At 42.2% G+C, this 17,161-nt stretch overlaps 1 protein-coding gene across 3 annotated transcripts in view; it reads left to right on the top strand.

Moving 5' to 3' along the window:
• Nucleotides 1-17,161, top strand: part of gria1a (glutamate receptor, ionotropic, AMPA 1a) — a 69,623-nt gene that overhangs the window by 13,841 nt on the left and 38,621 nt on the right. For all 3 annotated transcript variants that reach the window (XM_054598021.1, XM_054598020.1, XM_054598019.1), the window contains exons 3-6: nucleotides 3,856-4,095; nucleotides 9,361-9,545; nucleotides 13,661-13,714; nucleotides 16,708-16,866. In XM_054598021.1, the coding sequence (XP_054453996.1) occupies nucleotides 3,856-4,095; nucleotides 9,361-9,545; nucleotides 13,661-13,714; nucleotides 16,708-16,866 (638 nt within the window). The remainder of the gene's footprint in view (nucleotides 1-3,855; nucleotides 4,096-9,360; nucleotides 9,546-13,660; nucleotides 13,715-16,707; nucleotides 16,867-17,161) is intronic.

Below are 17,161 nucleotides of genomic sequence, written 5' to 3'. Positions count from 1 at the left end.
GGGCCGGATTCAGCTGCTCACTCTTCCATTCGATGGTCTTTGTTCATCGCTCGCCGGGGGGGAAACATGTTTTCTTTGGCATGTCACAGTACGAAACAGACAGAAAACAGAATGGTTTATATTCGATCTGTAGATAATTAATTGGATGTCTTATTTTGTGGAGTCCCCTGACATGTCAGTCCTCAGTAGTGAGGCTCTTCTTAAAAAAAAAAAAAAAAAAAAAAAAAAAAAAAAAAAAAAAAAGGACCTTTACGGATGGCTGAACAATCCACCCTCCAATCAGTACGTTCTCTCCAGCTGAACCCAGCTTCCTGCCGTGAGAATCCGTCTGTACTGCTGACCTTAATGTTGCACAGGATAATGGGCATGCAAGTCCCAGGGTAGGGAACTAGTAGAAGCCCTGCGTTCCTTCCGTGTGTGTTTGTGGAGGCGTATAATGTATACAACATCCTCATCAGAATTTGTGGTTTACATGCAGTCACGGTTAAACCCATGACTCCAGAGTACATGTTTTCACTGAGCCAACACGCTACACAGACATTCCTCATTGATTTTCGCCAACCTGGTTGCGGCTTCCCCTAAAAATGCATTTGAGAAATTGTTTTTTTGACTGCACCCGGTACAATTCAATATGGCTGTATTGATTCATTTTGACATATCAAGCAATGCCGAGCTATTGAAAAAAGAATCACACACACACAAAGGAGCTGCTCTGCGACACCACAGTCCTATACTGTACACGGGTTAGTGTGCATAGCTCCAGTGGAGGCGCCGGGAGGCAGGTACCATGCACAAGGGCACCTTGACACCTTTGACAGAAGCAGTTTGCCATCAGAAATGATCCTGTGTTTACATGGTGCCCATTCAAATAGTCTCATTTTGATATCAGGATATTTTCTGTCTTTAAATTCATTTTATTTTACATCTGAAAATCTGTCAAATAAGGTTCAGGCTGCAAACTAAGCTCTTCATAAGTTTATTAGAATCCATCGTTATTTCAAATATTTCTTCTGGGCTATAAGCATTCACGGGCAGAACGAGAGGATGAAGCGTTGCCTACCACCCTCTAGCATCACCCTCACCTCCATCCACAACTTCAGATGCAGGAACGACTGTCACCAACACGCCCTCTCTGTGCAGCCGGCACAGACACGTCTGTCATTTGATATTTGGCTCATGCTAAGCAGAGGAACAGCTGCAGGGCACAGGAAACAGAGAACAGGGAAGACAGTAGCTGCGTGAGTTGTTTCTGACAGCTCCTCCTGTTATGCGAGTATCTGTCCCTTTGGGATTTGAGTTTTTTCCCTCTTCTCCTGCGGCTCCATACTCTTTGACCACGCCAAATGCAAATCAACTTATTGTTCATTCGTAGGAAAAGTTTAGGACAGGTAAAAAAAAAGATATAACATCAGAAGACAGTTCCAGTGAGCTTTCCCTGCATCATCTGTATGCGTATGCTGTGGAGGGTTTTCGATTTGGTTTGTTTTCAGTGTAAACAAAAATGTGCTGCTGTGGAAATGTGCTGCAAATCTCCCATTATTTGAGAAATTATCTGAGGGTTTTGCAAAGCCAAGTCAGTTTTGCAAATATTCTAATTCCTCGAGGGGGAACCTAATTATGACAAAATGTCCAAACACTCACAATTCCCACTTCATCTCCCAGAAGTCCTTTAGCAGCTCTGAGCTACAGTAATCCCTGCCAGAGACACAGAGCGTTGCCAGGGCAACCTCAGTTCTGCCGCCATGGTAGCTGTAACTGTGGCGAGGAGACACGGAGTGCCAGGGTGGACAGGTGTTGCTGGGGTCTTCAAGAACATTTTTGGATCCATCACCTCTGCCTCCAATGTGGTTACACATGTGGAGCAGCACTAACAAGCCGTTCGGACACAAACACACTCAACATGCTGCTCCTCTTTGCTGCAATCAGAACAAGACCCAGGACCGCTGAGTTACACTAATGTTCTGTGTCATGCTCTTGTCGAATTAGACGAGCACATACTTCTCTTGCCAGCTCGGAGCAGGAGGTCCGTGCCACATGGCTGCGTGTTTTTTGTTTTTGGGGGAGTTTAATCGGACACACATACTGTAGGTTTTAGAAATGACTCATATTCAGTGAGACATGGTAACCTGCTGCAGGGCAGAGTAATGGGACACTGCACAAAAAGTCAAACAAGCTCTCATTACCTTTCATCCAGGCAGAACATGGAGGCCACCGCTGAAATTGGTCCTAGAAAATTGTAAGGGGAAATATAATGTGTTCTGCTGGAAAGCAATAGCTGAGAGTGTGTCTATTTAATAGCGACAACGTGTGTGGACCATGAAGGAAAGATAGTTCTGTTCCTGAGTCAGTGTGGCAAGGCTCAAAATGTCTATTTCAGGGCTCGCTTTAAGTGGGGTGAGTCACCAGGCTTTTGGAGCACTAGAAACCGCATGTGTGTGTGTGTGTGTGTGTGTGCACATGTATTTTTATGTGATATGGCTGAATTTCATCCCTCTCCCTCTATCTCCGTCACACACACACACGTGCCTGCCCGGCGGGTGCAGGTCTGTGACGGGTTAGGCGTTTTGGGTACGGGCCATCCTCTCTCTGTCTTGCCCTCAGCTCCTAGCAGCGAGCTGGCCCTCGCGCAGGGACAGGCAGCGACAGGCAGCGACTTCAATCTGTTTGGTAAATACTGAGATAAGTAAGGCCCACCCATCGCCATGGCAGAAAATAGCCCGGGCCCAGACCTGCGAGTGCTGAGAGCGAATGAGAGGACAGACCTTCCAGAGAGAAGACTGAGAACATAAATTAGCTATTTTTAAGATATCGAAGGGTGTGAAGGAAGTCAGGGTGACAAAACAGACAATAGGAGAAAGAAAGAAAGAGAAATGCAAACGAGAGATGCAAACCGCCTCCTGCTGCCAGTGAAATGTCAATGGAACCCTGGGGATGCATTGATTAACCTCTCTGCTCCTAATCTGCCTTCAGCCTCTGCACCTCTCACTGAAGGCAAACACACAGACTGGTTGTACACAGATGGACAAACTGGCCAACGCTGCATAAACATGTCGTTGAATGGAGGCAATGACGGGGCTATTAGAGCTGTTTTTAAACTGAGAATTCAAAGACACTCTGTGATGAATTTAAGATAGATGGATAGATAGATGGATAGCTTCTTTTTTTATAAATTTGGGCTACAATAGAAACAAAAAGCACAATCAAATCTCCCACACTACCTAGAACTCAATATAGCTCAAATTAAGTTTTGCTAGATTAAGTTCATTCAATAATAAATTCAATAGAGGGCTTCAACTAATGAATATTTCCATTATCCAATAATTGAACAGTTGTTTGGTCTGATAAGCATAGCAAAAAAAGACATTGAACATCACAATATCCTGGAGTCCAAGGGGATTCTTTCGGTTTGACCAAAACTCAAAAATGTTCAATTCACTGTAAAACGGGCAAAAGCAGCAAATGTTCCCGTTGCAGATGCTGGAATCAACCATCTAATTGATTATTTGACCAATCGTCCTAGCTTTAATTCCCTGTGTCTTTGTCTTTCAAACATGAGGAAACCAATAGGACACCATTTAAAGCACTGTACAATGATTAAAAGACTTCATAGAATGTAGTTGTCATGTAAAGATATGAGACTATATAATCAGATGAAGATTATATTGCATCATGCAGAGTGTGAATTGGTCTACGCAGTTAAATCCGCTGTATGAAGCTTTAGTGTTGCGGTGCAATTCTTACAAATCTTATATCATTTTAATTTTGGTTGACTGTAACTGCCCAGGCCTTTAGGACATAGAGACAAACTTTCTCCATGTCCTCTCTCACTGCTTTCTTTTTTTTTGTCTCTTTCAGTTTGCTCCCAGTTCTCCAAAGGTGTGTATGCCATCATCGGCCTGTACGACAGGAAGACGGTCAACATGCTCATGTCCTTCTGCGGAGCGCTGCATGTCTGCTTCGTCACGCCGTCCTTCCCCATCGAGACGGCCAACCAGTTTGTCATCCAGCTGAGGCCTGAGCTCCAAGACGCCCTGGTGGGAGTGATCGACCACTACGGATGGACCAAGTTTGTCTACATGTACAGCTCTGACTCAGGTAGGAAGCCTGGAACTCATTTTATTAAAGATTTCACATCTTACGATACATATATATATATATATATTTGGCATATAATAATTTTTACGTGGACACCTTGATGTTTGAGATACACATCCTTTAAGCTTTGCCACATCATTATAAATAGATGTGACTGTGAAAATGGCTCAGAATACATGTAGATTATTCTCTTAAATATTTTATATGAAGGTTTTCAAAAACCTTATAAGATACTTACCATAAATGCGATATCATCGTCATTCATGTTTGAACACCAACATTTAGGTCTAAGTACAGTCAAAAGAGGACGGTAAGAGGCAAAACCAGTCATTGAAGCAACCACCATCAGTCGTCTTCATATTACCATGGCGACAGCAATGGGGTCAATCCTAGCCATTGTGCAGCAATGATTAGCCATCAGAATATCTTTTTCAGAACCTCCTTCTTTGTACAGAAGGCGAACACTGAAAAGAAACATTGACCTGCACTGACTAGCAGATAAATCACACAATGGAACAAAAGATTTAGCTCTTCATTGAGCGGTCGTCAGTGGTAACCTGTGTTGCAACAGTCCCTTTGTCAGTAGCATGACAAAAGAAAAAATACAAGCAACACGAAAAATGATAACATACAATTTATACATCTTAGAAACAGTCCTGCAGAAAAAAAGCAGCACACCTGTCAGCCTCTTTCTCCTTCTCCCCTCTCTAGCCAATCAGCTGTAGCCTTCCCATAATGCCATGCCATCTGTCCCAGGTTTTGTGGGTTTTGGAGCATGACTGTGAAGGGTGTATTTTTGTATGAGTGTGCCCAAAAACATGCACGCTTTATGCATGCGTGCACATTTTGCAAAGGCGAATTATTGCAACTTTTATCTGCTCTCGTGTGAGAGACATAATCAGGCTTAAGTCAGCTTTAAAAGATGGAGGCCATCATGTCACTCTGCAGAGCAAACCATCAAGCGTTGACAGGGGAGATTTCACAGTGGTCTCTATCCCTTTGGTTCATGATGGCCGTAGCACCACACATGTCCCTCAGAGTTTTTTTGTATCTTCTGTGATTCCTTCATTACCAACTCACAAACTGTTGGGTAGTAGGTGTGTGTGTGTGTGTGTGTGTGTGTGTGTGTGTGTGTGTGTGTGTGTGTGTGTGTGTGTGTGTGTGTGTGTGTGTGTGTGTGTGTGTGCGCGTGCAGGGTCACTCCTGTGTAATTGACTGGTGGGATGGAGCCAGTGGAATCCATATCAGTAGTCCTCTGTTGCCTGGATACTACGCTTTAGTCACCCTTCCTACAGAGTTATTTTAAGCCTTTAAGAAAAAAAATGTCTGTAATGTGTGTGTGTCTGAGTGTGTGTTTGTGTGTTCGCATGCAGTGTGTGTGTGTGCACTCTCCAAATATGTCATCTTTTTTAAAGACCTTTAGGTGATATTCCCTATAAAAAGGTCAAAAGCTCTGAAAAAAAAAAGATATGTATTTATACTTGTTTTTCTCCATTATCTGAAGTGTACACTGACATACAAATATACCATATGCATTTGAGGCATGGAGAAGGGAAAAAGTCCGAAGAGGTCAACACTTTAAGTATATAGAAAAATGCTCCCCCTTTTTTTCTATTGACATTTGTCTTGCTGTATATCAGCGTGGCATCCGCAAATAAAAGTGCCCCCCTTTTTTATTTTCAAAAGCCTAGAACGGGAAAACAAATTTGATAGCCCATTAAACCTATCATAAACAATATTCAGAAAATGGGTTCCCTAAAGTGTTATATTCTCTTCTCTCGATTGCCTGGTGCCCAGGTCTCCGTGTATTGCCTCTGGCCAGAGGAATGCTTATGACAGCCAGATTCTATTATGATATTATTCTCTTCCAGGATGCCTTTAGAGGTCCATTTTACCTTGGCCAGTCTTACGAGCCTCGCTTTATGGCTCGCTCTGATTTATAGGGGTGCATCACCCACATAGCTACATTTGCAAACGCGAGAGGATATTCAATGCAAACGCAGTGAGACTAAAAAGGGAAGAAGGCAGGGAAAGAAAGAAGAATAGATTGGAGATAAGAAAAGATAAGAAATGTAATAGTCCAGCCACACTGATAACATGGAAAGTTGACTCCAGGTTTCTCTGTAATACTTTACAGTACAAAACATCCTCTAAGTGAGAGAAAATGAATAATACACTCATTCTAGCTCGATTTGCTCAAGCGCTGGAACGCTATGAACATAATGCAACAACAGATTAACAAACAAATACACACAGAAAGACATGGAAATAAGTAAGATAATTAAAAAAGAAGGAGCGACAGAATGAAAAGATCAAATTAACTGCTTTAGTGGGGCCGAGCTTCCTTTACAAACTGCTGGGTAAGATTGTTGCAGTGTTGCATGGTGCTGTCCATGGTGCTGAAACCAGGACTCCATTCAAAGTCTCCTCAGGACCCTCTGTCCTTATTCACGGCCATGATTCACTAGCCCTCTTCTTTTGCCATGCCTATCATCAGTTTCACAGCCACTACTTAATCCGTTGGCACCGAGAACTACGATTATTAATGAGCTACAGTGAATGGATAGAGACATGAGGTAGAGCGCTTGTCCCGTAACCACAAGGTTGGTGGTTCAAACCCCTCTACCAGCAACATGCCGAGGTGTCCTTGAGCAGACACCTAACCCCAAAATTGCTCCCCGGGCGCTTCATTGCAGCCCACTGCTCCTCTGGGATGGGTTAAATGCAGAGAAATAATTTCCCCATTGTGGGACTAATAAAGGCTTAATTATTATTATTATTATTATTATTAAAGGTGCTTTCAACACCATGTACATGTTTACACGTACATTCTTCTGGGGGTGTCTAATTTATATACTTGTGTTATTGGAGGAACTACTTCCTAGGCAGTACACATGCACACACACTTGAAATGACAGCTTTTATTATTTTTTCGAAGCCAAAGGAAACACCATACAAATTCTGTTGAAGCTTGAGAGGTACTTTTAGGAGGGCAGAAATTTGTTACTATGCTTAATTGATTGAATATGATATGCTTACAATGCTCATCAAATTTCATGTATGTATTGTATGTGTCAAACAAAATACGTTTTTTTTAAAGTTTAATCAGGTTCAAATAATCCCTCTCCCACCGCAAACAGTTCATTACTATCATTAAATTCAACTCTGACATAGCTCAGTCACTAAAGGTGTACCCCAAGGTCCGGTACTCGGTCCCCTCCTCTTCATCTTCCACATGCTCCCCCTTGGTTACATCATACGCCACCATGGTTTGACGATACCCAACTCTACATCTCCACTAAATCCATCACCCCTAACACCCACTCCACTATCGACAGCTGCCTCACAGACATAAAGACCAACAAACTACAATACATCCAAAACTAAGCTGCCAGTCTGCTCTCCCACTCCCGCACCAGAGATCACATCAACCCAGTCCTTCAAAAACTCCACTGGCTCCCCATACAGCAAAGATGGCAGTTACAAAGTATCCTCATCACATACAAAGCCCTTAACAATCTAGCTCCTTCATACCTTTCGGACCTCCTGCGCCGACACACTCTGACCCGCAAACCTCAGATCCACCAACGCCAATGTCCTTACCCCCCCCTAATCAGTCCATGCACCGGACCTGGGGGGATAGGGCCTTCTCCCTTGCTGCCCCCTCCCTCGAAAACTCTCTCCCCCTGCATCTCAGACATTCTACATCACTCGCCACTTTCTAAAAATGCACTCAAAACTCACCCATTAAAATCTGCTTTTAACCTGTGATGCTAGTTATGTATGTTTTTGTTTTGTTTCTTACTCTTATAATGTCATCTCTAAGCCTTGTTTATATAGTTAATGCTTTTTTCTTTCAGTTTTTACCAATCTAAAATGCCTTTGAGTAACTTTTAAAGCGCTATACAAATAAAATGTATTATTATTTATATTACTGTATTGCGGTCATATGTGGAGGTGGAATAGCATCCATCTTTTCATTTCTTAATGACCTGGTGTCAAATAGGCAGCAGGAATTGCCTGGAGAGCAGCTGGCGTGCATTTTAATAAGGCCAGGCAATCATCTTTCATAGGCTGTGACTCTGCCTTTCCCATTCTTCTTTTGACAGGGACTGTGCTGCTGTTGTTGTGGATAAGCCATATTTACATTTGCTCAATATGCATAAAATGCCTGTATGAACATGAATAAACACACATGGAGGATATGCTAAACAAATTATGTATAGGCCCATGTTGGCTCTAGCTGTTTTTGCCAGATTAGTGCAGGAAAAACAAATACAGCTACATTGTGTATTAGTTTACATTTTCTAAATTTCGTAATTGCTATAATTCATTTGGGTAATGTCTGCCAGTCTGCTTCGGGTGAAATTACTTTATTTACTCTGTGGAACAACTGTGGCTGCCAGCTTGAGAGGAATCTGATTGGTCTACCACCAGCACAAAAGGAGTACAACAGTGAGTCAGATTGTAAATCAGAGCTCAAGATCAATGTGTTCTCTAATTGTCTTTTATTTCCTGTCTTAGCGTGAGCCTTTAGCTCATTGGCTGCTCTACCTCTGCCTCCATGGTGCTCAAGAGTCTCCGAGGCGCAGTGGCGACAGTGTAATTGAGTAACGGCACCTGTAATTGGTGCTCCCAGGTTGTAAAGCTGGCTGTGAGTGTGTCGACTGCGATGATGCACAGGCGGATTATTTGTTAGTGTGGAAGTGGCGATTATTTAGCCCCTCGCTGTACGCAGTGGAAAAAGCACACCTGTCCGTGTCATAGTGCTTAATGGACTGTCCCACTCGTTATCCCTCATCACTGAAGCTACAGGGGAGGTTCTGATGGATAAGCTTATCAAGAGCAGATTGGTTTCCTGCACAGCTTCTGTTTCTTTCCCAAATTGTTTTTAATTTATCTCTCAGCTCATAACATAACTACACACACTCATTGGTCCCTGCTGCTGTTGGTCTGTCGGTAAACATTATGTATTCTGTGTGAATTGTTTGTGTTCTGATTGGTGTGATGATTGTATAACTGCTGGCTGTGCAACAAATTGCCCCTTGGGGATAATAAAGATTATCTTACTTTACATTCATTTACACAGTATAAGATTACCTGCACAGCTGCCTAATAAAGCACAGATGCTTATGGATCACTCTTAGTAGGCTAGTCATTCATTACTTCATTCAACTTGAACTTCTTTGCGAAACTTTTCCTGAAAATGCCCAAAGACTTTCTCCCTTCATGGAGAGTTTCACCCTCCTCCACTCTTCTATCTAGGCCTGTCAGTGCTGCAGAAAGTTCTGGACACAGCAGCGGAGAGGAACTGGCTGGTGACATCCGTCAATGTGGAGACCATGACGGAGGCCTCCTTCTTGAAAGTGTTCCAGGATTTGGACAAGAGGAAGGAAGGCCAGATTATCATCGATTGTGAGACTGAGAGGCTCACTGGCATCCTCAAAAAGGTAAAGAGCTTTTCTTTGTTATTGCAATGAGAGGGGATTATGTAATTATGTTGCATTGGCATAATGCAATTTCAGCTGAAAGGCCTCATAACATGGTGGAACCATAGTTTATGTTATGCACTCAAGTAGGCATTTTACATGATCAATCAGTTTGAAAGGACTTGAACAGAAAATGTTATATATATATGTGTATAATAAGATGAGTGAAGGACAAAGGCAGGAAGATAAAAGAGGGGATATTAATGGAGAGGGTTGGATGTTGGTCTGTCGTAGTGTCCTGGAGCATCAAGGGCAGAGGTGATAAATAACAGCATTGGCATTTAGAGTCGGCAGTTCTTCTGTGATAGGATCATCACTTACTCACCTCTTTGCGGTTGAAAGGAAAAGGATCTTGGCATCACAATTGACTTTTCACTAAACCTTTTCCCCAAACAGAGATTGCCCAATCACAGCTTAACTAGGCGCGGCTTTGGATTTCACTGCACTTTTGCAGCAGTTTACATGGGGGCTGTAGTGAGGTTTTCTAAACATTTTCTAAACATTTAAACAGTTTTAATGGTGGTTTCTTTTTTTGGTAACCTTTCCAAGATCAAAAACATGAGCAAAAGTGTAAAAATTGCATTACACAATGTTTCTCTGCTCTAATGTAAGATGCAATCATTAGCATGTCTGGCTAACTAGCTTATTGCCTACAATAGTAAACGAGCATTACTTCCAAGTCCAAGGAGTATTTCACTACATGAGTTTGTTGGGTTACAGGTAACATTGCATAAAAAAGCCCAGTTTGTGCACAACAACTGTGTAAGCCGATCCCGGTTAACGGATAATGGAGAGTTAAGTTAGCAACTCTGTCCTGCTAGCAATCCCACCCAGACCCGTTACAAGAGATACAGTAGTTATAAACTGTTTGTAAATCTCTTGTAAAATTGGAATATGCTGTTTCAAAATACAAAACAGTATGCAAGCTATGAGTTAACACAGTTATGTGAGAACATTTTTACAGAAAACTGATGAGTATGCCGAGACACGTAGCTTTAGCCTCGGTCTTTAAGCACAAAAACCTGCATGTAGCCATTAAGTGCCTTAAAGGAACCTTCTTAGGTTTCCTGTTTGGAATGAGTCGACTTGAAATTGTAAGAACTGCTTATTCAAACTCATGTATATAACATTAGCTCAGTTAGCTAGCTAGCTGCAGCTGATCAAATGTGCTAAAGACAGTTGACCTTCCAGCTGGCTAAATTGCCGGTCGTAAGAGATAAAAAGATAAGCCTGTATTTATCTACCTCTGTCTGCAATCATTTACCCATTGTTTAAAAAATTACAAAAAACGAAGAGCAGTAAACCTCTACTGTGATTATAGTAGAGGTTTACTGCCGTCGTAGCAGAAAATCACAGGTGTAATTAATAATGATTGCATTCACGACAGCTAGTTCCAGGGCTCTGGTGTTGTGCATGCTGGCTCACTGTCGTGGCTTATCTTTAACAAAATATATCTGCTGGGGAAAAAAAAAAGGTGTTGCAAACCGCACATATGACGTGCATGAACAGAAAGCTAGCCACAGTTAATACATAGAGGCAGTTTCATCCCCAGAAATATACGACACATTTGTCATATTTGTATTGTTTTGCTTGTTGATGTCACTTTTATGATGTATGACATTTCAGTCAGATTTTAATAGCTTCTCTTCTGTTTCAGTACATTGTTGTTTGAAGGAAGAATAAATGACGCACACACATGCACATGGATGATGTCCCTAACACACACACACACACACACACACACACACACACACACACACACACACACACACACACACACACACACACACACACACACACACACACAGTCCCCTTCTATATATGTAAGCTATGGCTGCTCTGTGTGACTGTTATTGATGGCCCGGTGTCTACAGTTAAGGTTATTGCATCAGTTCACACCAGTTTACAGGAGCTGAGCCTGAGAAGTTCTCCATTCAGACGGCCACCATCAATCACTCACATCTGCTCCCTGCCTCCACACTGCCCCGTCTGTTCATCCAAACAATGGCGAACACACATACACAAACACACACCTATCTGCCTATCTTGCCCTTTAAATCTCCCTCCTGTGTTCATCTCATTCATCTCATATAGAACACAGATTCTTCTGCGATAATGTCACTGACAGTTTCCTGAGGGCGACTTCTCACATAAACTAATTGTTGATGTAGTCTCCTTTGGGAACATTCATCGTGACAGAAGAGCTACTGCGAAAATGTTTCCGAGAGACGATAAAGTGACCTGTTCTCTTGGGGTTGAACTGTGAATGACTCTTCAAATCTGCATGTATAATTAAAAAGCCACTCGCGTCCAAGCCATTTCCATTTGACGGTCGACTGTGGCAGTAATGTGTGTTTTCTCCCCCTTGTGTCTAGTCTATTTGTGTCAGCACTGGTGTGTGTCTCTCCTCCTTCCCCTTCAGTTTTTCCTCGCCCGGGACTTGGCCGCAGGGCCCGCCTTGTGCCGGGATCACCATTAATAACAAATGCCACCGTCTGTCATGACCTACAGCATCATTAGGCACACATAACACACAAACAAATGAGAACACTCCCCCGAAGTATTCGCGAGGGGAAACGCTAGCAGAGAGGGAGAGGAGTGAAAAATGTGTGAGGTCATGCATGGTGCCTGAGCAGAGACAGTGGAATGAGCCTCTTATCCGCTGGCCTAAGGCTATTAATTGGATGGTGCATGGCTTTGAATAAGTGCTGCCCACTCGGCTTTATTATATGTGACGGCCCAGTATGCTGCGATGACACGTACATACACACTCACACATTTGATGTACAGTACAGCAGACTCTTTATTTAGGCAGTTGGCTTGAGTGCCACCAGCAGAGACGCTAATTTATTTATATATTCTTTTGTTGTTTATCTCTTTACCCCTTCTACATTCAAGTGTCAGTCAAACTTCAAGTGTCCAGTGTGCCCATTTCTTTTATAAATAAACCAGATCTGGCGTACTCTACATACCTCTCACGGTGATGTTCAAACTGCCCTGACCCTCGGTGTTCCTCTGACCTGTAACGCCTGCAGTCAGAGAGCTACAGCAGCACAGGTGGAAGAGAATTGTAGGCGTGGGAGAGGGGATTGTGCACAGTTCAGCACTTGATGATATTATTGTTAGATCACGTTGGAGCTCTAGGAAGCTGGAATATTGTAAGTTATTTAAATATGAGATCAAAGATCAAATAAGGGCTCTCAGGGGAACACTATCGAAAAACGGATGGTGAGGAGGAGGAGAAGGGAAGCCGATAATGTACAGCATGCAGTCATTTATTTACAAATTCTTGACCTAGTCTTACGATTATTATTATTATATGTTATGCACAGTTTACTTTCAGTAAAGAGTGGAATATACGTTACATTTTTCATAAATTTTTTGCTGCTTTTAAGTCATTTTACTTTTTTTTTCATTTGTTTATTTTGTAAAACTAACTATAATTTCTTGCATTTCAAATGGTCAGCTCGGGTTGTTTCAGGGTGTGATTTGCTTTTATTTGTGGTTGCACATAATTATCAGTGAATTAATTAATTGAGTTGCTTTTGTTGTCATATGAATAGTATCAGTGGTGGGTTTGTGTGGGATAGATAATATGTTTTTGTGGTAGCTGGTGTCTGGCCAAAGGCAAAAAAAAGTTGGAAATAAGAGAGGAGAGGAGGAATAGAAAGATATGGGAGAGAAGAGGCATTTTTTCATTTCTAGATGTTTTGTAACTGACTCCAGAACAGTCATTTTCCTTAAGCTACTTTGATGACTTTTATTATATGGAGTCTTTTGGTATGTGGAAGTTTTACTCATGTACTAAAGCAGCACTTTGTTAAGCTTCTCATCTGTTATTTTATCCGATGTTTATTGTTTAGTCCATTTGCTCTGATGTATTGTGAACGTGCGCTCTGTCTGTCCTCCACAAGGTCAGGTACTGTGCACTTTACCAGGCATGCTGCTGAGACGCTGTCAAAACCTCTCTCTCAGTTATACAACACACACACACACACACACACACACAAACCAACCGTCTGTTTTTGTATCACAGGCGTTTCATTTTCTGTATCTTCTCTGACCTTGTCTTCCAGATTGTTGAACAAGGCAAGAATGCAAAGAGCTACCACTACATCCTGGCTAACCTGGTAAGAAATCATCTTTATATCACTGCATTGTTTATCTTATACCATTTCTTTGAAAATGTCCGCATACTTGTCTACATACTTTCACACCTCGATGAATTCATTTGCATCGCTATTAAATGTGGCTTTTAACAGGATTCCAGGCTTTCGGCGCTTTATTGCCACTTTAATAGACTTGCATGGGCCAGATGATTTAGCCTAAAACTGCCTGCTTTTTATTTCTTCTGTGTACTCTCAAGCCATTTTCCTCTTCAGCTACTTCATATATTCTTTCAACGGATCGTCAAACCTGCAGACATAACGGCCGCACAGTAGTAGACTCCCAGTAAAGCACAAGCGGGAAAAGTGTCATGACCGTTAAAATCACACAGTGAAGGAAAAATGTCAGGCAGCGAATGTATGCAAGCTTACATCCATTAGCTCTTCTTTGTCTGCTGCCATTTACCCGGTGCAAATGGTGTGTAGACCCCTTCAGCCTCCGCCAGACTCGCTAAATGCGACCAAATGAAGAGAAAATTGACATCAAATGTAATATGGTAATATGCATTAATATGCAGCTGCTGGCTTTAGCAATTTCTCAGTGCTGCAGATTTAGATTGGCTCAATCTCTCTTGTCTGGCCAGTTTGCCAGATTTAATTTTGAATGATAAGGCTCAGACGGTAATAACAGCTGATACGCAAAGTGGCCACAGTCTTTTATAATGGGCCCATTAAAAGGTTCGTGCAAAAAAATGACTTTTTCTGTGTCCTTGCACCATTTCAGAAATTCCCTTATTTACTTACTTGTGTGAACGTCTGCAGCTGTGTGTGTCTGAAAAACACAGTTTGATAGAGTGATAGAGAAAAGAAGAGTTTGAGTGGTTAAAATATGTCAGAAATACCATGCGGCATGTCCTGTGCTGGCAAAGGCTAGTTTCTATAGTAACCTCTTCAGCTCTCTGCGCCGCATTAGCTCAAACATGGAGCAGAAAAAAAGACACTAGTCTGTCTGCTCATCTGAGGAATATGGACACCTGGAAACACACACAGGTACATTATGTGGGCTGAAGGGGAAGAGATTGATCTCGCCTTCATTTTGTACCATCCGCCCCTTCAACCCTCCCCAAAACTGTCTTCACTGCATGGATGTGAAGAAAAATGAAACAAACGAGGGTTTGATATAGACATATGGCCAAGAAAGAGCATGAAGCTTCAAATGACATGAAACAAATAACATCAGAGCAGAGAAGAAAGGGATGGAGAGAAAGTTATGTGAAGCCTGGCGAGCAGAAGAGACACCGGAGAGACACCTTTTCTTTTCATCAGTCAAAACTTTGCTCTTAAATCATAGACAAATCACAGACAAATCATCTCCCTCTGCTCTGTTGCTACTCCCACCCGTTCCCACTCGTCTGCCTCCTCTTCTTCCCGCGCTGAAAGGCAGCCTGCTGAGGGACAGAATCTGCCTCTCCGCCTTTCTGCGGCTATGAAAAACCACCTTCTCCACATAATAGTCAGGGGAGAAAATACATGTAGGAGATACCATTACAGTAAATCACTTCTTTCTCCATTGTGCTCTGCCAGAAGCATCTCCTGCTTTGTCCCCAGTGGCCTACAGTGTAAGGTTTTGATTCTGCCATTGTTAACGGTAGCCTTTGAGCACTCAGTCTGTCAGAGATTAACTCCGGACTGACTACAGACATGAAATTAGGTTTAGGTTTTATTTCTCAGGGAGGAACTATGCTCAATTGAATAACCTCTCTAAGCGAAGAAAAAGAAGGATTTGTCATTTTCATTAAGCTACTACTTGCACTTTTGATGGTAGAGTTAAAAACATTAACTACAATGTAGTGCATTCTGCAGAATTACCCTCTAATGCTGGGTGCCCAATAGCCCGCTGGTTCCTCCATTGCTGGAGGAATACACATGGCTGACCAATTCAACCAAGAATATTTTTTTTGGTTTGTTTTATATGCGTCATTTTGAGATTTAAAATCATCTGACAATTCATGAAAAACAAAGGCAAAAGTTAAGGGATGTCAGCAAAATCAGCATAAAGGTGTTTTTTTTTATAATTTTCTATCCTGTTATTTCCATCCTCCAGCGGTTCACAATCTGGGGGGTCCACAAGATGATTAAATTAATGAATTGAAAAATGAAATGTTAGGTTTGGTCAAGCTGAACGAGGAATATCTCAACAACAACCATAATGATGGCAGAGAACCAGGCTGCCAGGCGACGCAGTGTCCTAACGGCAAGCGTTACGTTACGTCATGTAAAAAAACGACGTACCTATCAGCTGTGTGCTCCTGATCAGACTAGTATGATGCTGTCTTCTGATGTTCATACTTCTTAAACGGAAAGAAGACATATTGTGATATTTACTGGAAACAACATACAATGTCGTCAACTGAAAGACGGAAACTTTCAGGCGATCTCCCTCCAGCCAGCTGCCAAATGATTTATGTTTTTTATATGGTGGAATAAGGAGGTATCAGTTCGAAAACTCATCAGTTCAACTTTAAAAATCAGAAGAGCCTCGTCCTTTGCCGCGCCTTCTAAGCCAGTGACAGGAATAAATAGAGACACAGCGTCTGACAAAAGTTCCATGCTGCTCAGTGCGGTGTCGCTTACAGCCAGTCAGGACACGTTGCCATGGAAATAATAGTCAAAATACAATCAATTATTTGGAACTGTGTTTTTTCAGATGGAATATTCAAACGTCATATTTGGCAAATTCTGACAGCCCAGTAAGAATGTATTTCTTTTAAGGGGGTCACAAAGGCCAGAAATGTTTGGAACCACTGATCTATTGAACCCTCAGATTTGGCATGGTAACTGCAGCAAGTATGGTTCAATGCCCAATGCCATGAAATTCAGTAAATTCCTCTGAGGACTCTGCTAATCATGCATTGTGCACGTGGATGAAATTCTAATTATCTTTACCTGTAAGTACAGTTTATCTCTTTTCCTACCTGTATCAGTTCACCTCTCTTCCTGTCCACTTCCTGTCTCAGGGCTTCTTGGACATTGACCTAACAGACCTGAGGAAGGGTGGAGCGAACATCACCGGCTTCCAGCTCGTCAACAACTCTGAGCCCAGCGTCAGCCATGTCGTCCAGCAGTGGATGGAGTTTGACAACAAAGACTCCAAAGTGCCCAAGAGTGGACTCAAAGTACTACTGCTTTGCTTTCTGATCTCTCCTCCTTTTTCTTCTTTTAGTATTTTCTTCTATCTTTGAAGCGTTAATACAAGAACTTGTAAGGCACGCTAAGATGCTTAGATGTCAGGTTTCAAGCAACGGCCAAGAAGGTTGTTATTTCCCCTGTCAGTTTGTTTGTTTGTGACTGTCAGCAGCATATTGCAACAAGCTATGAAAGGATTTCTATTAAATTTGCTGGACAGATAACCCACGATCCTTTCAGAGTCAGGTAATCCAGATCTGGGATTGCTGCTATGAAATGATTATT

The sequence above is a fragment of the Anoplopoma fimbria genome, chromosome 4 (genome assembly GCF_027596085.1).
Source record: "Anoplopoma fimbria isolate UVic2021 breed Golden Eagle Sablefish chromosome 4, Afim_UVic_2022, whole genome shotgun sequence".
Taxonomy (NCBI): Eukaryota; Metazoa; Chordata; class Actinopteri; order Perciformes; family Anoplopomatidae; genus Anoplopoma; species Anoplopoma fimbria.
The sequence above is the reverse complement of the archived record's forward strand: the minus strand, read 5'-3'. Positions and strand labels throughout refer to the sequence as shown.